The sequence below is a fragment of the Rhagoletis pomonella genome, unplaced genomic scaffold (genome assembly GCF_013731165.1).
Source record: "Rhagoletis pomonella isolate Grant_MI unplaced genomic scaffold, Rhpom_1.0 Rhpom_scaffold_02725, whole genome shotgun sequence".
NCBI lineage: Eukaryota > Metazoa > Arthropoda > Insecta > Diptera > Tephritidae > Rhagoletis > Rhagoletis pomonella.
Window position 1 is genome coordinate 1 of NW_023461278.1, and position 21,961 is coordinate 21,961.

At 35.8% G+C, this 21,961-nt stretch overlaps 2 protein-coding genes across 2 annotated transcripts; both read right to left on the reverse strand.

Annotated features, from left to right (window-relative positions):
• Positions 1 to 14: 14 nt before the first annotated feature.
• LOC118753667 (eye-specific diacylglycerol kinase-like) lies at positions 15 to 17,918 on the reverse strand. Its single transcript, XM_036488539.1, has 8 exons — positions 17,878 to 17,918; positions 13,562 to 13,700; positions 8,452 to 8,655; positions 6,227 to 6,353; positions 1,450 to 1,786; positions 1,196 to 1,376; positions 718 to 1,127; positions 15 to 312 (listed from the first exon to the last, which is right to left on the reverse strand). Exons 1-8 carry the CDS (start codon positions 17,916 to 17,918, stop codon positions 15 to 17), a joined length of 1,737 nt encoding a protein of 578 aa, XP_036344432.1.
• Positions 17,919 to 19,191: 1,273 nt separating this feature from the next.
• LOC118753665 (cation channel sperm-associated protein 2-like) lies at positions 19,192 to 19,924 on the reverse strand. Its single transcript, XM_036488538.1, has 2 exons — positions 19,577 to 19,924; positions 19,192 to 19,287 (listed from the first exon to the last, which is right to left on the reverse strand). Exons 1-2 carry the CDS (start codon positions 19,918 to 19,920, stop codon positions 19,263 to 19,265), a joined length of 369 nt encoding a protein of 122 aa, XP_036344431.1. The 5' UTR covers positions 19,921 to 19,924; the 3' UTR covers positions 19,192 to 19,262.
• Positions 19,925 to 21,961: the final 2,037 nt, after the last annotated feature.

Here is a 21,961-nt window from a genome sequence, read left to right on the forward strand (position 1 = left end):
TTTATTTCTTGCACTTACTGTACATCGCCACGACCGTGCTTCCGTTTGGCCAGCATAACCGCCTTATTTAACAAACTCATTTCGATAATCGACGGCTTCACGCGACACGCCTCGCCATCCACCTGCATGGGTATAGTCTTTTTGGTGATGATGCGCGCCGACCGACACTGGCAAATGCAGGTGCCATGCAAGCCGGCCTGCAGCATGGGCAGTTGGTATGTGGTCAGGCCGACGACCTCAATCATGCCGTCATCGATGGCTGGCTTAGATTGGCCGAACGAGTCGTTCCAGGGGTGTGTACCGCCGCCATAGCTAAATGCGAACGAGGAGAAACAAACACAAAAAAAAGAAGAAAATTAACAACAAAGTATAATGTGGGAGTGGAGTTCGTCGTCATGCAATGCGACATTTTGCTAGATCCTTTGGAATATTTCAGATTTCTGCATATCTACATTGTACATGTACACAAATGTGTTTGTAGGTGTGTGTGTGCATAAAATGCCATATCGTGGCAGCACTTGAGGAAGGTGTGCAATTTGTGGCTAAGTGATTGCAATTGTTGCTGCCAGGCAAATGATGCCCGCCCAGGCGTTTGTGCAAATCATGGTGGCGTGACGTTGACAACAAAGTCGCTTTTAAGTTTTACCTTCTGCCTTTAATGCAACGTCTCAGGTTACCTTTATTGGAGTCGAACAATGGGTGTGTGTGTCAACTTACCTGCCAATATTAAGAAACAGCACTGCATGGCAGCCGGCATCTCGCAGCTTGCCCGTGTAGTCGGTGCCGTCGCACTCCATCGTCACCCATTGGGAGAGGTTTCGATACTGCCGCAATATCAGATCCTTGCCACCCATTTGACCGTAGTACATTTTATTGCGTAGGCGCGAATTGAAGCGTTCCGGATGGGCTTCGCGTGCCTCATGAAACTCGAGTGCAATGTGTGCATCCACACCGAACGAGTAATAGTTGTTGATCACATTTAACGGTACGTTGTCTTTGCTGCGGTTGACATTGTCGTCCTCCACCTCGCGATTTGGCGTGACATTTAGACGCCAGCGATCCATCAGCACACACTGAGACATGCCGATTTCACGTAATATTTTGCTGATCGGCTCATCGGTGTAGCCCTGTGCGAGAGCAAATTAGATGTAAAGAGGGCGGCGGCAAAGGGAGAGAGACAAAATATAATACTTACCCCACCCCAACCAAGTGCGCGTGCGAGATCATTGCCAGTACCTAGCGGCAGTACACCAACCGCGGGCGCGGGCGTTATCGGTGGATTGATCATGTCCAGCACCGAAAGTACCCAACCGACGGTGCCATCACCACCGCACGCCAATACGCGTAAATTTGGCGCTTTGCGGAATAATTCCAAGCTATTGGATAATGGGAGTTAGTTGGAGAGAGATTTTGTCTGCGAGTCATTTCTAAAGACGCGTGCGTACTTACCCCATCTTAGGGCCACCTTGCGTCAAATCGAAAACTTGTCGTGGATTGAGCAAATGTTGAAATTTACCCAAAAGCTTAACACCTTGATTGCCGCCCGATTTGGGATTGATGAACACTATCACGGGTATGACATCGGGCGATGGTATGGGCTTCACGATGAAGGCGCGTGGCTCCTTCTTCTCCTCCTTTTGTTTTTGCCGCTTACTCGTGCCCTTCTTTTTACTGGTACCTATTGTGACATTGCTTTTGTTGTTCACTCGTATGGAGGACTTGAAATTTCCCTTGGTGGGCAGTTTGACAATCCAAGAAGGCGGCACGATAATGGGTGCATAGTTGCCTGAAAAAAGTATTAAAGTGTTTGAAAAAAATACCACTATCCAATTTCTTTTTAAAAGTCGTCACTGAACTTAAAAATTTAATAACAATCACAACAAGTGATGTTTTCAAAAAATTTATATAATTTTTTTGAATTTCACATTTTATTTTTATATGCTTTATATTAGTAAAAATAAAATATATCGAGCCATGTGTTATCTAAATTATTCTTGGGCTACAGTTTTTTGTTGCTTGTACCCTAGTCCTACCACAAATTCGTAATTTTGGAAATAACTAACGGCATCGTCCCACCTTGCAAGCAATCTTTATCCTTTCCTACCCCACAAAATTAAGTCATTGCGATTGTCAGCAACTCTAGAAGCTTTCAGGAAAATGTGCCCACTCACTTTGCTATAGATACGATGTGAACACAAAACGCATGCAATCACTTAAAGTGCGGTGGTGAGCACGCCTGCGAAATTCATTGCAAGTGGAGCATGGAGCATTGAATGTGGAGCATGAGATTTCTTATGTATGTATGTATACGTGTGTACGTACATATGTACATATGTATGTTTCCTTACATCAAGCATTCACTACTTGCACTCTTAACGAAAACAAACATTAAAATTTTCCAATCGATTCCTATGGCGTAAGCCAATTTTTAACGAGTGGTTGTCGGGGCGTATGAGCAACATTCGTTCATCTGATTCAGATTACTGTATGTACTTGTACATACATTTAGATATTTTTACATATAGATGTATATCCGTAGCTGCATATAATGTCTAATTGCTGAAATTGAACGGTTGTCAAACGCATTAGTCTAATTGCTGTGCGGAGAGCTATTTATGCAAATGCATTGATATACCAGCTGGTGGGTAGAGGATATGAAATTGAAATCGACGAAGTGGGAAGTAAGAAGTTTGCAATTGCCTGCGTAAATGTGTCACTGAAGAGTCCTATTTCAGGATATTTTCCTTCATTTAGTCTTATTATTTATGTTTGCGGGGATGATTAACATTTTTATATATGAAAGCGTTTGAGAAAGTGTATAAGTATATAATTTTCTGAAAGACGAACATTTTTCGTTATCTTATCACTAGGGCTCGGAATCTCGTGCACTAAAAAATCGAAAATATGCGCTATAAACAAGTAAAACAAAAACAATTTGCTTCAAAATACAAAGTATATTATGTATAAAATTAGTTGGTAATCAAGCAGACAGTTACAATCATGTGCAATAGAAATATTGATATTTGAATAGTGGTTAGTTGAATGGTTGGTTGATTTAAGTGGATTGTCACCGGTCATTTGCCGGGCTTGCCGAGTGTCGTAAGACTCATTCTTTTGAAGGCGGGACACTCGCAGCTGCGACAGAACCTGTTGAAGGGCAATCCCATCCTTTCGACATGTACCCTAACGGGTCAGTACCCCGGGCACACTGCAATAAGTTTGTGGGTGGTATCTTCTTTGCTAATACCTAAGAGAGCTTTGGTTTTAAGTGGGTCCTAAGATATCCAGAACTGCGGGGTAATCCTGTACGATCCTGTACGGTTCCACCTTTGCTTGGTCTTCAAATGATAAATTTCAGTAATTTTTGCGTGGGACACATTTAGTGCGATGCCACACCTTGTTAGTTCGTCCGCTGCCTCGTTTCCGTAAATATCCCTATGTCTCGGGACCCATATTAGGGTAATTTTGTATTAGATAGAGATATGCACCAGCTCTCTCCTACAGTCCTCCAATAATTGAAATCGAACAGAGGTAGAATAGAGTGCCTTAATGGCCGCTTGACTTTCCAACTGGCTATTCAGATGAATATTTGGAAGAAAATTTAAGGTAATTTTTTTTTGTCGAGAGATTTCGCACTAAATTTAAATGGTTGTAAATTTGTATATGTACAGCCCATATGCATTTATTTTAAAATATGCACAATAAAAATGCAAAAACAGGTATTTTTTGCAAAATATGCAAAAATTTTCACGAACAATTGAATGCCATTTTAAAGGAAATTTCATGATTCGTAAAGCTCGGAACACTTTGACGACTGCAACTTCACGACGTAACGACAGCGACATCATTTTGTCGACAAATGTCGCCATGAAGCCAGCTTCTTAAACATTTTGAAGACCTAAGCGACATAGCAAACAGCCGATTTTAAGTTTTTTAAATTTTAATATTTTAATAGGCTTGTCCGATCTTGCATCCTTTAGTGCAAATAAAACAAAGTTATTCCACTATTGTTGCCCAACGTTTCGCTAAACTCATTAGCATCTTCAGGGGCTGGTTGTTTATTTTCACTGTATCAACAATAAGTACAAAAATTACAAATATGCATTAACGTTTGACAAAAATTACATAAGGAACATACATGTATGACGTGCATATGAACATAAAATTTTAAAGTTTGATATTTTGGTATATTTATTTCACAAATTGTGTATTTTTATTTAAATAAATAAGAAAAACATGAACAATCAAGAATATGTGATTAATTTTGCGACAATTTAATTTTGCAGCACTACATCTACTCATTGTCGCCGGCAAAATTAGAAATAGATTTAATTTGGCGACGTCGACAATTGCAGTCCTGCAGCCAAGATGTCGTGCTGTCGTCAAAATAATTGTGTCCGTAAGAAAGTGTGTATTTAAAATTTGACAGATGCTGCTTGTCGCTTGCTGTCGTCAAAGTGTTCCGAGCTTAAAGATAACTTAACAATTTCCTTTTGAAGATGCCCAGTAAAAACATGCATTTGCATGGGATTCCGAGCCCTACTTTTCGCAAATTGGTTTTTACTTTGCATTTTGTGACTTCATGCTAAAATAAGATACGAGTGTGCTTATCACTTACATACATGCATACATACATACATATGTATGAAGTATTTTACGTAAAACGTCCATGGTAAAATTGCGAATATCTCGAATCAAGCTGAAAACTGGTGAAATTATTATCTGGTCATCTTTTACACAGTTTGTTTTTAGAACATAATGAACCATATTTTTGCTATTACCAATCAGAATTCTAAAAAAGCAGATTTTCGGCCCACACTAGTGTTTATTATGCATTTTCTGATGCTCTTTTAATTGGCGAATTTGGTTTTTAACATTTTGATTTAGCCATGATTTTCAATATTTAAAAATAAATATGCTCTTTTCACCAAAACCGATACTTTTTATTTCAGAATAAATGATTGCAATTGCAAATTATGGCTATTTCCTAAAAGCGTAACAATTTCCACAATGCCTTTATTTTTTATTTTCGACTTCAAAAATGCCTTACAGCGCTAACCCGGTTTTGCGTTTCTGTAGTTGACCGCGGCTCGTCGCAGGGCGCTGTAAAGCATTTTTTTTGTTTGGAAAAAAATACAATTCTTGGCTGTACACACAACTTTTTATTAAGTTTCACCTGTTTATAATAAAATTTTGCAATAAATATTTAACCAACTTCTCGATACTTCAAACTTAGTTCAGAACCCGATGACAATGCAATATGACAAGGTGGCACAGGTGTCAAAATATTTAGAAACCGCGTATTTACAGCCCGATTTATTTCATATTTACAACGGACTTATATTACTTAAACGGAAAGATTTTTCGAGTAGGTTTTTTTTTATTAAACATCATATGTTTCTCCTTGTATTGAACATACATATCGTGAAATCATTTTTCATGAAAAGTTAGTTTCAGACCCATTTTTATAGTGATTAAATGTCTCAACGAATTGTGGACTAGGATGGTTACTTTGTAAAAAAGTGCTTAAAAACCAACTCCAACATTTGAAAATTGTGTAAAAAGTGAAAACTATTGCATTTGCTGGGCAAATGCACACAGTCTTTAAAGTTGCTTATATACATTGATATATAGACTATTCGAAAGGTCTCAGTTTCTTCTTTCTTAAGCCTGTGAGAAATTGAACACTAACTCAGTTACTGGCTTCGTACCTTTAAAGGAATGAAGAAGCGATTTTTTAACCCTAAGTCAAGACTTTTGGTTGTTGGTGAAATTTTATATTTCGATACTTTTTTAACTCGACTAGACTTACAAGAAAATTGAAATCGCTGCGCAGGTATTTCTACTTCATTCTACCTTACGGCACTGTGTAATAGCCACCGTTATCGATTAAAATATATATAAGGATAATAAGGAAACAATTGAGGCGATATATATATACATATATATATGTCGTTTAAAATATGTTTAACTCAGCTTTTGCGAAATTTTTGTTTGATTACAAGAATTTATTGTATGAGAATTATAAAAATTGAGCATGAAATTTTTTGCTTTTTATTAAGACTTTCTAAGAGTTATCAATTTTCTTTTGAAAAATTTAGAAAACTTGCTGTTTTTAGTTTAAATAAATTTGGATAAGTATGTATGTATATACTACAAACCTACCTACAATTTCATTATATTTGAAATTGTTTACTTTTTGCAATTCAGTTATGCAATTACTTACCCAACGAGCACTCTTCGCCAATTTTCGCTTGATTAAAGCAAGATTCCTTATTGTGATAGACTTCGTGACACCAAGCGCAGGATAATGCAACTATTTCCTTCGAGCCAAAAAGTTTACCTTGAACAGCCTGTACAAAATAAAGTAAATATTAAGAAAATGTAAAGACAATTAGTTTCGGCATGGCCTCTAAGACTTTATAGATCAGTCTCTGACAATGTAATAAATAGTGAGTGTAGATACAGTATTATCAAGAGAATAATAACCATAGAATTTCTACAACAACAAATCTATACACGCATAAAATTTTGGAATGAGTGCGAAAGTGTTTAAATTTGTGCTTCATAGCTTCATTTATAGCCATTGAATTACCTCAGCTACAACTCATAAGGGATATAGATATTTGCATTAGACCGGGTGGGTCCTTAAATATACGTTTATGACAAAAAATTTCCTTTGGAAGTAAGATTTTAAGCAAAGGGAGTAACAAGAAACTTTTCCTCGCGATTCTGCTAACAAGCAGGAGAAATAAAATATGTTGTATCTTAGCATCTTAAAACGTGCATAAATACTATATAACATATGTATGTATGTAAGTATAGGGGTATGAATGTATGCGCACTGAAGGTTTGTAAATATTTTTGAGTGCTTGGAATGTGACGCGCTTATACCTCTGGCGTATAGAAGGCAAGAAAGATCAATGTCTCAATATAAAATCTGCTTTCGATGAGCTTAAATTGAAGTTTCGGCAGCTAGAAATCTAAGTGTTCATACATATACATGCTGAGGAGAAGTGTTACATACTTAATATGACAGTGTTAACGGTGAATCTGACGAATTCGACGAGTGTAAATTGTGTAAAACTTTTCCTAAAATTACTTTCCTGGGAAATTTCTTGGGAAGGCAGTAAAGAAGCAGCTCTATATCTCCTAACCTCCTAAGCCTTTACGAAGCATTTTATTACCAACTACTCTGACAGTCGTTTAAATCCAAAGGTTCCACATCCAGTGTAGGAGAGTCCTAAACCAGCCAGAATCACAGGTATGTGTATTGTAGTGGAGTGAAATTACGCTTTTTTTTGGAAATATGAAGAAAGTTGACTTTCTAGTCCAGAAATAAGGGCATACGATGAAGCAAACAACATTTTGCACCCCTAATTCTGAGTCAGAAAGGCAACTTTCTACGGATAAGAAAAAGCGATTTCTAATATCACTCCACCCTAATGAACATCGTATTCAAATGAAAGAACTTACGCATATAAATAAGTCCTTATATGATCTGTTCTCCCGAAAGCGGAAAGGCAATGCCCGTTTCATATAAAAAAATAATAATTAAGGAAATCATGGAGATGGTAAGGCCCTCCACAATTCAGCGAAGGCCTTCTGCAAGTACTTTTTAATCCTTCTTTTTTCGACTGGGTAAATATCTATACATTTTTACATACATATGTATGTATATGTATATGTATTTTTTCTCACTCTTCTGCAAACCGCAATCTACTGTCGGTTCCTCATTTCCAATTATTTTGTAAGTTTCATTTCTTGTTTTTGCTGATGCTACTTTCTGTTAACGATAATCGACGACAATAGAATGCTCGGACACCTCAGACGTGCCAATATTTTCAATATTCCAGAAAACGTGAAAATTTCTTGGTAATTCTTGTTGCATGCAACATTTACTATTCAATGTGGTGGTTGGTTGCTGCCACAGACATCGTTACCTGCTCTACACTTAAATTATAATTTAGTATGCTGGCAGTGTGCAATCGATGTTGCTAATGGAGATGTTTATTAATAAATTCCATGAAATCTGGTTAAAGGATAAGACGAGCTTGAAATATGAAAGGATAATGGCAGGGCAGGAAGGGCAGCTTATGAGCTTGAATAATTATATAAATAATTGGAAATGAATTAAATTTGGCTAGAGGTTAGAAAGCGTTTATTGGCATGCACTGCAGGAGTGATTTTGCGGTTTAAGTGGCGATTTTCACAAATTTAGTTTGCCAATTCAATATAATCGCTTACTTAAAAGCTTTCAAGAATTAATTATGTACATATACACTTGATATGATATCGTCACCCAGAGGTGAAGAGGTGCCAAGTCAATTTTTTTAAATTGTTCAGGAGAGTCGAATTATCTGCCATTCTGTGTCAAAAACTAAAAACTGGACTTGACACCCTTTCACCTTTTAGTAGCGTTATATTTCGAACAACATTCGATTTACTCACCTTTCCGCACTGTTTGCATTTGCCCTTTTCCATTTTGCGATGCACCCAGTGATGATGCGTTGTCGATTGTTCCCTGTATTGTCGAACGCCTACGTCTCGATATGTTGGCTTACAAGCTAATTGAGTCTTTTCATTGACGATTGGAATGCAATTCTGATGTGCAATTAATTGGCAGGCCGAGCATTTCATGCGTTGACCACTTTTCTGTTGTTGCATAAGCAAATTAAATTAAAAATGTAAAAAAAAAAAAAAATTAGTAAGTATAAGTAGAAATCCTTGACTGCTGCTAACATCGTGCGACTAAAATCAACTTTTTTTTGGGTTTTCAGGAAAAATTGCATATGGACGTGAAACTATAAATTTTATGTAAATATTAATGCTGCATACTCAGTTTTTCATTTTCTCATCAATTTAATTTCTTATAGAATTTTAAAGTTTCAAAGCATTAAATTTTTCGAAAAATGGCTTAAATACTTATTTATACTCACTCTACGATATTAATATGAATATCAAACGAAAGAGGAGAATATGTAACTATTAAACAAAAATTTTGTTTACTTTTCGCCAGGACAATTATACTACAATAATGTTCCAGTATACATAGGTGGAAATTGTTTTAAAAAATGTGTCTGTTTGTTTCATATAAATAAACATCTCAGTGGATTGTTTGATTTAGATTCAGATCATGCAGAACAAATATAGTGAAATTTTGGAAAGGTGTAAAATCTGTAATGTGAAGACGAAAGTTATTCCATTTTGCAAATGTTCATTAAAATTGAATTTGACTGTAAAACAGATGGCCGCCTCTTCGAAACTGTTTTCGTAATAAAGCTTTCTCAAATATGTTTCGTTCGTGATCTATATTGCAATATTTCATTAAAGTAACAGAATAAAATTTACTCGACTTTTAAAAATATTTTCGAAATAAAGCCTCTTTTGTTGGACTTGTCATCATCATAATGAATTTAATTAAAATTTACTTTTAAACCGGTGGCAATCCGTTTTAAAAATATTTTCGAACCCTTCGAAAGCCTAGTCGTACATATCTATTAACATACATATTGTAATCTTCATTTAACTTAAGGAAAAATTGTGTTTGACTTCAAAACAAGTGGCAACATTCTTCAACATATTTGCAGAATAAAGCTTCCTTAAACATCATTTGTTTTCCACGCACATTGTAATACTTCATTTAACTTATTTATTTAAAACTTATAATTTAAAATTGAATTTAAGTATTTGATGAGGTGGCAACCCTCTTTAGAAAATCTTATAAATATTATAAATGTGAAAGTTTGTATGTTTGGATGTTTGGGAAATCATCACGCGGAAATGATTACACGGATTTGCATGAAATTTCGTACGCAGATAGCTTATGGGCCAGATTGGTTAATAGGCTATTTTTTTAAGAGTTGCCACCTGTTAAAAAAGTTTTATTTATTTAATATGCGGGAACGACTGAATGGATTTGCATGAAAATTTGCACACAGATAGTTTATGACATAGATTGGAAAATAGGCTACTTTTCGTAAGAGTTGCCACCTGTTAAAAAAGTTTCATTAAATTAATATGCGGAAACGACTGAATGGATTTGCATGAAATTTTGCAAGCAGATAGCTTATGACCTACAGTGGAAAATAGGCTAATTTTTTGGAAGAGTTGCCACCTGTTAAAAAAGTTTAATTAAATTAATACGCGGAAACGACTAAACGGATTTGCATGAAATTTTGCACACAGATAGCTTGTGGCCTAGGTTCGAAAGTAGGCTACTTTTTTTAAGAGTTGCCACCTGTTAGAAATGTTTAATTTAATTAATACGCGGAAATGAGTGAACTGATTTGCATGGAAGTTTTCACACAGATAGCTTATGAGCTAGGTTGAAAAATAGGCTCCTTTTTTAAGAGTTACCACCTGCTAAAAAAGTTTAATTAAATTAATACGCGGAAAAGTCTGAACGGATTTGCATGACATTTCGCACAGAGATAGCTTATGACCTATGTTGGAAAATAGGCTACTATTTTAAGAGTTATCACGTATTAGGAAAGTTTAATTAAATTAATACGTGGAAATGACTGAACTGATTTGCATGAAAGTTTGCAAACAGATAGCTTATGACCTAGACTGGAAAATAGGCTACTTTTTTAAGAATTGCCACCTGTTTGAAAATAAAATTTTGCTCAAAGATGGTTTATGACCTGGATTGAAAAAATAGGCTACTTCCTTAACCGGTTTCCCGATCAGAACGAAATTTAGTACACTTACTACGGATTTCGGAAGGATGGTCTTAGACTGAAAGTAAGTCCGATAACTCAAGGCCCTTCCCATACAAATTGGAATTTTCATATTACATACATATCTCTGGAAGTATTTGTGGGAGAGAACTGAAACTTGGTATAGTGATATGCATGTGAAATCAATGTTGGCATTAATCGATTGATGTTTTAATTAGTTAGTTAATTCGATTAAATTCAATCTGATTACAGTTAATCATGATTAATTTTAATCCGACTAAACAGTTAATCGTAACCGCGATTAAAAAATTAATTTTTAATCATTAACTCTTAATTTGATCAAGTAGGTTTGGTGATTAATTAAGTTATGCTGGAATTTCCCTGTGCACACAAAGCAAGTTAATCCGGTATGGCTAAGTCGGGTTTCCTCATCAATCTAAGCAATTTAGTGTGCATTTTCATTAAGGTATACACCAACAAACGTTTTACAAACTAGGTTTGTAAAAGTTCCCAGTTTATGTATTACTAATAACAATAATTATTATTTTTTTATATTACGTGTTTTTATAAGCGTAAAACACAAAATAATTACTATAACTGGTGTTTGGTTTCAAACTCGGACAAACTAGACAAATTAATCAGATTTTATTTTTAATTGGATTAACGATTAATGTTTTAAATTAATTAAACGTAATCGCAGCCAGCGATTAACGATAAAAAAAATGTTATCATTAATCGTACAGTTGATTACGACTAATTCATTTTAATCGTCAAACGCGATTAACATTTTATTCGTTAATTTTTAATCGTTAATCAGATTAACAGTTTGCCAACACTGTGTGAAATCATGTTCATATTCACAGAGAAAAATGGACGTTTTTGGAAAAGAGGCGTAGCACCTCCCATACTGACTGAAAGTTTCATATTGCATATCTCTTCAAATGTTTGGGGTAAAGCACTCAAGCTTGGTATGGAAATACATATGTATGCATGTATGTATGTGAAACTAATACCATACTCATGGAGAAAAATGAGAATTATTGGAAAAGGTGGTGTGGCAACTCCCATGCATGTTGATTTTTCTATGCTGCATCTCTCTGGAGGTGTTTATTGCAGAGGACTGGAACTTGGCACCGAGATGTGTATACAAAATTAATTCCATACTCATAGAGAAGAATTTGCGTTATTTGAAAAGGGGACATGGTTCCTGCCGTACAAATTTACTGTTTTACATATCCCTGGAAGTGTTTGTGGAAGACAGAATAAATTTCATTAAATGGAAAAGGGAGAGCCGGGCTCGGCCTTATAATCTAAAGCTCTCTTGAGGCATTTGCTACAGTAATGAGAAGTGGTATTTTATCTAGGCCAGGTTACTAAATTTGAGTTGGAAATATTAGAACTCGCCGTGGCACCTCCAAGAAGGTCGTATACCTGGAAACATTTTAAGGTAAGCTTAGAGGGATTGATATATTTCGTATGCCTAGCGCGCAGACGAGATTTTATAATTTCATAGTTATAAACGGCCGAAATACCTTAACTCGCTTAAAAAATAACGAGCTATAACGAAATGGGCACAGAAATAAAATCTAACATCATTAAATTATTTTTCCTATTTGTATAAAAGCGCGGGGTGAAACCCGCGGGTATAAGCTAGTATGCTATATATTATTCTAAGCCATAAGCTATCTTTCAGCTAAATTTTATCCAAAGAATGAGAAACAAACATACTCACTCACAAACTTTCACATTTATAATATTAGTGGGATTACTTATTGTATTCATTAGGCGAAACGTAACAAGAGGTATCCGTTGTGTATACTTTATTTCATTGGAAGAAAGTTAAATTAGTTTTTTTTACGTTTTTATATCTAAACCAATTTTTTTTTTATTTTGGCCTTTTAGCAATACTTATTATATACAATCTATACTTTCACGTGAAAAAGAATTTTTCCTGGATAAATTTTACTGTTGCACGGTGAAATGATAAATGACTTAAAAAATTAAATTAAAAAATTCTGAGGTTTTCTTATTTTAAGTGGCTGCCATCAATGGTGGATTGGTGCACTTATACCGGTTATTCAGTCTAATATTCTAAACTTTAGAATAAATGCTTTAAAAGCTGAAGGACATTGCTGCTCTAATGAATTCGATTTTCCTTCTGAATTAAGGGATTTATTTTAAAAACTAACGAAAGAAAGAGAAAATCGGAAAGCTGCTTCTTCGTTGTTCATCTATGCTTTTTATGAATAAGTTTCTAAAAATATTAAACCCACGTACATAGATATGCACATAGTTTCGAAAATTATACGATTAGAGTGTGAGAATAATGATTTTGTGAATATACTCACAAATTATTAGCTATAAAACTAAGTACTAAAGAACTTCCTTGCCGGGATACGTGCGCTCTTGCGTATAAGTTGGCATGCGCGTGTACGATCGTGTGTAGGCTTGCGTTCACGCGTGCTGGCATGCGTATGAGTGCAGCGTAATATTTAATGTGTGTTAAACACGCAATAACTGAATTACATGAAACAATTTTGTAATTGATTTAAATTGCTTTGCGCCGCCTTATTGTGCTGCATAAGCGCGCGTATTCATTCGCATTTTAAATGAGCTGCATTTAATTAAATTTGAAGCTTTTAGTCTGATTAATTCCGTTCGTTGGCAGAGCCGAATAATGTTATTTATGTACATATATATGTATGTATGTATGTATGTATGTATAGTCATAGTTTAAGAGTAATTAGCTGCCACACTTTACTGAAAATACTAGTAATTAACTAAAAAAGAAAGATGTGTGTCAGCGCAAATGAAACTTAAGTTAAAGTCGCCATATGCATAATTATTAAAAAATTAAATTTTTTTTTGTTAACACTTACTATGCACTCCTCATTCAAGCAACATAAATCGCCTGAAACCGATGTGGGCTTCCAAAAGTGTTCACCCTGCACCGCATTCTCAGTCCAGTCGGGCACAATTCGTATGGGTCGCCGTGCATTACTCGCTGACGCTGATCGTCTGCAATGAAAAAGTGAAAAATTATAATAAAAAAAACTATCTATTTATGTACATATGTGGTATGTTATAAAGGGGGAAAATATTCAAAATTCAAATAGTTCGATATACTCTTGCATTCCAACCACAAAGACAGCTGCCACAAATAAATAATCAACTTGCGCACACATTTGACCTTGCATGTTTTGAGGAAATGCAAAAAAAAAAAAAAAAGTTCACCACCTACAGCAACAGATACATACATATTCGCATACATATTTATGTCCATACATATTTAATGAATGCGATTCGAGCTTCAATAATAAAGAAAGTCTGACCTTTTTTTTTATTTTCCATATATACATATCTAAGTATATTGTTTTACGTCGTTGATATTCAAAATAATTCGTGTTGATGTAATAAATATATTCATTTTAAAGCGCCTACATTTTGACAGTTAAGTATTAAAAGTGGTCTAAGAATGCCGTCAAATAAATGGAATTTAAGAAAATCCGTGTTGAAACTGTTTTCTCAATTTATAATATCCACGTTTTTCCCCAGAAATGTAATAACTTATATTTTTTGACCGCCTCCACACGAAAAATGAGTAAAAAAAGTTAGTGAATTTTTGAATTTCGCGCGCCGTAACTTCAAATGTACGCAACGGCCATAGATTAGTATGCGGGGAGTGAAATAACACAAACGGTAATAACACAAATTTGCTTTATTTCATTTCTCGTTGAGCAATAAGACCAACTTTTAAACTTAACATTTTGAGTAATAAAGCAAAATTTTGCACATATGTAGGTAGTCACCCAGTTACATTTGACAAAAAGTAGTACATGAACAAGTTTAAATGGACGGATTTGTATGTATACAATTTTGAAAGTGCCCAGCTTCGCAGCGGTCCACGTTCGCGCTCGCGCTATGTCCAATTTTCTGAGCAGTTATTAAAGACGACTCTTTTCCTATATTTTGTTAGACTTTTCATAAGTAAAAATATTTTGTGAATATTAATTTCTTCATATGAATTATGTCACATTTTGAGTATTTCCAACCTTTGTTGGAAATAAAGCAAAACTCAGATTTTGGTATTATTTCCCATTTAAAAGTGAAATAAAGCAAATTTTGCTTTATTGCCGTTTGTGTTGTAGATTACAGCAATATTTAAGGCTAAATACAAAGAGCAACGAAAATTTATAGACTATGATATCGATAACACTGTATTGAAAATCTCAAGTTATGAAATGACATAAAAACCCCCGAAACACTTAAGCTTAATTTTGAGCCGTAGATAACGAGCCTGTATGCTGTTTTTCTAAATCAAGTCAAAATTTAATGGGGGACAAATTAAAAAAATAAATAAATTTTTTTCAATTGTATTAAAGCTTGTTCCACAAAAAAAAATCAAGCTAGTAACAAAGAAAATCGATGTTAAATAAAAAAATTTTAAATTTAAATTTTTTCCCATGTTAAATTTTGATTTTGTTTTCGATTACAATGCAAAATTAAAATGAAAATATTTTGGGAAAATGACCTGACTTGGAAAAACAGTTTACAGATCCGTAATCTACGACCAAAAATCAAGTTTAAAATACAATAAGTAAATACTTGTAATCAACTCCAGCGCCACCTAGCACAGTAGACACCAGTGTAAACATATCTTATCGATTTAAACTCAAATTGGTTCAGTAGTTTTTGAGTCTATAAACGACATAGCAATCGACACATACGGTCTTTTTATATAGTATGTACGTATGTATAATAGATGTATGTTTGCATGTAAATATGTATTTATGTAAAAAGAGGAATAAGGCGCTTTTTGTGCTTCCTTTTTTTTTTACTTATTTATTCTCTGAGGACAATAACGAATACTCCATCAGCGCCGCCTAGAGGATGACAGTTTGTCGTTTATGACCGCAAAGCGAATATTATGACCGACACAAAGGAAATAACAAACAGAAAGCGCAACGATGGCACCATCGCTGAACGCATGGTAAAACATGTGCCAATTTATGGGAGAATACGCAAATGGGGCAGCTGGATGGACAGTTGGACAACCATTGGACAAGCGGATAAGCCGTCAGCCATTATCATCAGGTGCCTTTTAGCTGACTACTCGTTGACAGACAAACGTACCTGCGTGTACATATGGACGTTGTAGTGTCAGAATGAATGTACAGACATACATATGTACATATGTATGGAATACAAAGTGCAAGAAATACAGTGTTGACAGTGCAACCTGTATGTAGCCTTGTGATTATCTTCAGTTTTGCATTGATACTGGTATTGCTACGATTTGTGTTGTTTTTTTTTTTGTTGTTACTGCCAGTTACTGCCAGCGAAATCAACACTGTGCATTGTTAATGTCATCCTGCAATAACCCGATCGGTGTCGGGAAACGCACTAGTGCCGAACTGGTTCTGTATTAGAGAATTTAGAACCATGATTAGTGCGCGTTAATTCTCTTTTGCATGCAAGCAACTGGCGAATTGAACATTGCGATGCCCTAGCAAGTGTCAATAGCCCCCCACTACATCCCCTTTTCGCTAGTTCCGAACTAGTCCTAAATTATATAGTTCCGAAACTGTTCTAAAATTGACAGACGAAAAATGTATTATGATTTTTTTAATCTTCTTGGGTTTTCCATGTGTTCGATTTCAAATTATTTTCAGAGGAGTGTGTTTTCAATCTGAAATTAAATTTCTTTGAATGATTTGTAAGAATTGTACGTTTCCATGCCATCGCCTGTAGCTGAATTTGCGGAGGTGCTTGCAGATGGTCCCAAAATGTTAAATTGTTAACACAAATTTTTGTTTTGTATAAATGAAAAAGCATCTGCGAAGTGCAGAATGAAAGCGTATTTTAACGCAAAAGCCGCCAAACACATTTATATATAAAAGTAAACAAGCACCGCGCTGCATCCGTTATTCTATAGTTCTAAATTCGTCACCATAGATATAGATTTCTAATGAAAAAGTGAAATAAAATAGTTTTTCAAAAGTACCACATTTCGCTGATTTTGAACTGGTGTTGATCTAGTTACTGGTTCGTTTTTGGCTATAAAGATCTAGTACGGAACTAGAAATTTAATTCACTAGTTCGCCGTTTCCCTGCGTCTGTGTCTGTTCCCAATAAACTTTTGGGTTGAATGTCAAGTGGAAATGCAATAAATATTTCAACCGCCACACTCTGAAAAAAGGAGCCTATTTTTGGTACATATGCAAAATAGTCCACTCGAGAAAAGCTTGGATATTAATTTGGATTTAAACTTTATTCGACTTTTCATCAAACCTTTAAAAAAATCTTGGAAAAAAATGTTTTACATTCACTTGAGAATCAAAAATGTCGCAAAGGTTGCAAAAACAAAATTGGAAAAGAGTTTACTTTATTGCACAAATATCACTAATACTAAAGCAATAACATAGTTTGACTACAATAACGCTTATTTATTTAAGTTTAGTGTGTTCTTTTTCGTCACAGTTCTCAGCAAAATCTTTTCTGTTTTTCGTAAGCACTTACTATTTGTATCGATGAAGTAATGCATTACAATTCGCCTCAAGACACAGCTTTTCACTTTCTCGTTTACTCACTGCATTACAGGTAATGCAGTGTGAAAACACTTTTACATTCTCTCGCTTACCTCCAATGACATGCCCAGATTAAAGTAATGTGTTTTGTAAACAAGAAGGTATGTGTTGAATCTCGAAAAGCGCTTCCCAATCGGGTTTCACCAGTGAACAATTTTGTCTGGCGGCGAATTGTAATGCGTTACTCCATCGATACAAAAAGTAAGCGCTTACCAAAGAATCAAAGTTTTTGCTGGATTTGGTTAAGAATCTGTGCTTGTGCGTCTGTATCTGTGTCTAACATGTTGAAAGCATTTCTCCACGACATTTCCATACATTTGACAGCTTTTCCATTCATGTTGAGCGCAATTGATGGCTTCAAAGCATCGCACCGCTGTTTTTATTTTTTCATCCCAGTTTCTACATACCTTTTTTCGTGCGTTTTTCTATAATATACTGCTGCATCCTGTTAGTGTTGCTTTATCGCATCGTTTTTTTTTTGTGTTAGGAATTTCAAAGCAGCATCAATCCTGTGTTCATTTATGCCAGTTTGAGAGTGGAAAAATGCAATGGGAAAACTGTGTTGCGTGTGCGCTCGTTAAAAGGCATGGGTATAGATGTACACTCACGCAGGTAACTTATGCGAATCCTGCAGTGACAGCTTATACATTTAGTCTAGGTTACTGTATTTGTTTTCTAGCTGAAATAGTTCGCCTGTGATTTGAGCAACTAGTGTTTTTAACCAAATGGCAGTTTGTCAATTGACATACTATTTATTTACTTTTTTTTATCAATTAATTGTTGATAAGCATCACCAGTTAAAACAAATGGCAAAAAAAATGGAAAGCGTAGAATGCGAGCGTGGCATTCGAGAAGAGTTTGTTCGTTTTTAACTGTAAAATTTTATCGCCAAGCTAGAAGGAATGATCGCAAGCGTCTATAGTTTTTATTAATTCAACATTTGGGATGCCTTATAAGACTTAACTCAAGAGTTCTTTAATGTGGTGACTAAATGGTCAGCTAAATCTTTCTCCACGCGCATCCCACCAAGGGGGCAGCGGTTGGGAGGAGGTACCGTTCAACTTCTACATGGATGGGTCGTAATTTTAGGCTCCCAGATCACTGCCGTGTTTTTCAGGCGGAGGTTGCTGCTATTAAAGAAGCAGTGGATTTGCTGCTACAGTGTGCGATTAGGGAAAGGAGGTAAACATATACTCAAAAAGCCGGGCGGCAAAGAGACCTTCAGCTCCCTTCTAGTACGCTCGAAGCTTGTGAGGCAAATCACAAATCCTCTTCGGTCGGAATATTATCTTGTCAAACTTGTTGAAGTGCCGGGCCATAGTGATATCGCAGGAAAGTGTGTGGCTGATGAACTGGCACCCCCGAACCAGTATGACTAAAAAAAGAGAGGGTGCGCAGTGACTTCTTGCGGACTTCTCTTGAAAAGGTGGGCCCTGCGTCAACTCGGCGAACGATAAGCCAGTGCATGCGTCACTGCTAGGTCGCTCTAGCCGAGTGTGGACCGCGGCGGTCTAGGTATCTCATTAGGCTTGGGAAACCACATCTTTCAACACTGGTGGGTGTACTGACAGGTCACTGCCCGAATGGGGTTCACACAGTGAGATTGACCTGACCAAACCTGACCCCCTTTTTCGCAGCTGCAAGGGGACAATGGGGTGGAATCTTTCCCAGTTAACTACCGCTTTTCAGTACAAAAACTGAAAGTTAACTGCCGAATTTGAGTTAACCCTGTTAACTGTAAAAACGCACTTAGACTGTTAAGCTTTTTTTTTTTTGGATTGTAATCTGTCCAACACTTCCTCTTAGACAGTCTAGCTTTTGTTGGATCGCGGCTTAGGCACCTAACCTCTGCTGCCTGCGAAACTTTGTCCTCCTCGGCACGAACCGAAGTAGTGGTATCACAAAGAACTAATACTCACCGTCTAGTTCTCAATTTCAAAGGCCTTTGAAATGCTATTGTGTAAATACAGTTACATACATATGCACACATCGTTTATAACTTTGTCATGGATGGATTACTGAAAAGGAAAATTTCTAAGAAAAAAGTGGTGTGAGCTTTTGTAAGTAATGCTGATATCGACCTGTAAGTAGGCGCATGTGTATTACATATGTATACTATATAAACAAATAGCAACTGTACATAATCCTGCAGTTATATCAAATTATCGCATAAATAAATAAAACATTCAATCATTAATGTCGATATATTCATTCGTGCACATAAAAAACATATGTACATATGTATGCATGTTCATACATACGCATTTACAGATGTACATCCTTCCTTTTGGTATTAATTTCACTTACCGCTTCCGCCAAGTGCCCAACGAATCCAATTTCCTTTGACGAAATGCCGCCTTGCGCTGCATACCAATGGACGAGCGTCGGAAGCGGCGAAGCAGTGGCGCACCGCTGGTTGTCGAATCGACTGTGTGGCTCGATTCAGTTTCACTGCCACCATCTGCCTCCCTACAGCTGCCATTCGCATCATTTCCGCCATCCTCATTGCTGTCGTCATCGTCGTCGTCGTCGTCGTCGTCGTCTTCCGATTCGGTTTCCTCCCGCACGGCTAGCAGCAATTGCTCCACGGACATTGTATCGCTGTGGCTGCTTTCGCTATCGCATTCACAATTCATAAACGAGATAAACATTGTTGAAGGTAGTAGTGGCTCGCTCGCTGCAGGCAGCAGTGCACAGGCTGCCCTGGATATATGGATTCTTGGTTAAGTTGGTGAATAGTTCGCAAATTAATGTTGTTGTTAGCGACCTTATCGTGTGGATAAGGCAAAACAATTTGCAACTGAAAATTTTTGATGTTTACGTTTCTTTTTCCTTTTGTTTATCTTTTCGCATTTCAAAGCAGTTTTCACTTTCTAAATGCTCCACTGAGTTGTTGTTGTCACTTGTTTATTTATCTTTCCTTGTTTTGCTTTTGCATTGGCATTAACCTGTGTTAATGTTTTTATACCCTCATTTATTTATTTTTTTCAGGCAAGTAATTTAAAATTCATTAATTTCTGTGTCGCTTAAACCGACAGTTTCGCGTATTTGATTTCTGCTTCACCTTTTGCAAGGTTGTTTACCTGTTTTTTCCACTCACAATTTATTTATCCACAATTATTATTTACCTCTGATTTGTATCTGAATTTGTTTATTAAAAAAAAAAAACCATAACAATTAGTGCAACAATGTTTTAATGCAAACGAACGACTGTATTTATGTATGTACACTAGGGTGGTCCAAAATAAGTAAAGCACAGTATACGGTAATCCAGATAGCCAAAACAAAAAATGTAAATATGCTTATTTGACATTTTGTTTGAATGTATTGGTTGATATTTTTTTTTCACAGTTGTCGTTTTCGTTAACCCAAATGAAATCAAATTTAAATATTTTCTTATAGTGAAAAATATTTTCAAGTCACATAAAATAAGATAATGAGAAAAACAAAATTCCGAGCAAATCAAGCGTGAAGCGTAAGCGCTTAGGACCGGTGCAGTTCCGAACACAACTTTGAGTGAACAATGGTGGGCTGACTTTGTAAAATGGTCCCATCGATTAGGCGGTAAAACAAGTATTACTTAGCTCAAGGTAGAACTCTCTAATTTTCAAATGCACGAAATTTGTATGTATTTGGTCAGCCGCTTATTCACATTTGAAAGAGGATAATGCATGAATTAATGCAAGTAAAGACGGTTTATGCAGATAAGCAAGCGCGTTGGTTAACCGTATAAAATGTATGTACCTACATATATACACATATACATATATCAAAATATTCAGAATGATGAGATGAATAGGTTCAGCCCTCTCTCTTTGTAAACACGCTAACTCGAACAAAATTTAGATATTTTAACGAAAGTCAGGTGTCAAATATATCAACAAACATTTGTGGGTACTTTTGCATCAGTTGCCTCTATGGGTTAATGACAAAAAAATCCTATACATTCACAATATGTATTCATGTATTAATTTTCAAATAAGCATATAGTCAATGGCTGATGTACTGTATACTGTGAAGTAAAGTAGGAATTTAAATACTCTCACCCCCTAGGATTGTTCTATATCGAAAAAATAGACCCTTATTTTTCATTTGAAATCAAAAAAATATTTAGAGGTCGCTCAAAGCGCTCAAAGTGCTCAAAGTTTTCCTTGTATTTTATATAAAAATTCCGACTTCCTTTTTTTCCACGTATTTTTGGACCACCCTAATTTACACACATATGCGCATATGTGCATATGTACACGTAATACACGTCCATATGTACTTGCGGGTGTGTGATGTAATCAATGTTGCCGTTTTGATCCATTCGGATCCAAACGAATACTTTTCCCAACGAATTTTGTGTGGACACTTTTTTGGTGCTCAGTACAAATTCGGATATCTTTCTAAACAAAAACATATTACATACATATAGATACTTTAGACCGCGTAAAAAAATAAAAACCCTTCAATTTGACTGCCATCGGACTCTGGTTTTAGTATTTTCTATAGTAATGATCCTCTAAACTATAATAATACATTGATTACATGCCATTTAAGTATTATGCATGCTAGATAGTGCAATGCCGATTGTTAAAATTTGACTATAAGATTGAGGTTGTAGATGATATTGAAGTTTTTGGGGAGAATTAGTAAAAATTAGCTCCGCTGCTGCTCTAGAAATGGTAGAAAACATTCAATGTACTCATC

Bases quoted from the DNA above. Each gene is read 5' to 3' on its own strand.
- LOC118753667 (XM_036488539.1), bottom strand. From the start codon at position 17,918: ATGTATAAGCTGTCACTGCAGGATTCGCATAAGTTACCTGC. The intron at 8,656-13,561 runs GTAAGTGTTAAC...ATGCAACAACAG, and splicing joins GCTTGAATGAGGAGTGCATA to AAAAGTGGTCAACGCATGAA. The intron at 313-717 runs GTAAGTTGACAC...GTTCGCATTTAG, and splicing joins CTGTTTCTTAATATTGGCAG to CTATGGCGGCGGTACACACC.
- LOC118753665 (XM_036488538.1), bottom strand. From the start codon at position 19,920: ATGTTTATCTCGTTTATGAATTGTGAATGCGATAGCGAAAGCAGCCAC. The intron at 19,288-19,576 runs GTAAGTGAAATT...TTTCCTTTTCAG, and splicing joins TTGGGCACTTGGCGGAAGCG to TAATCCATCCATGACAAAGT.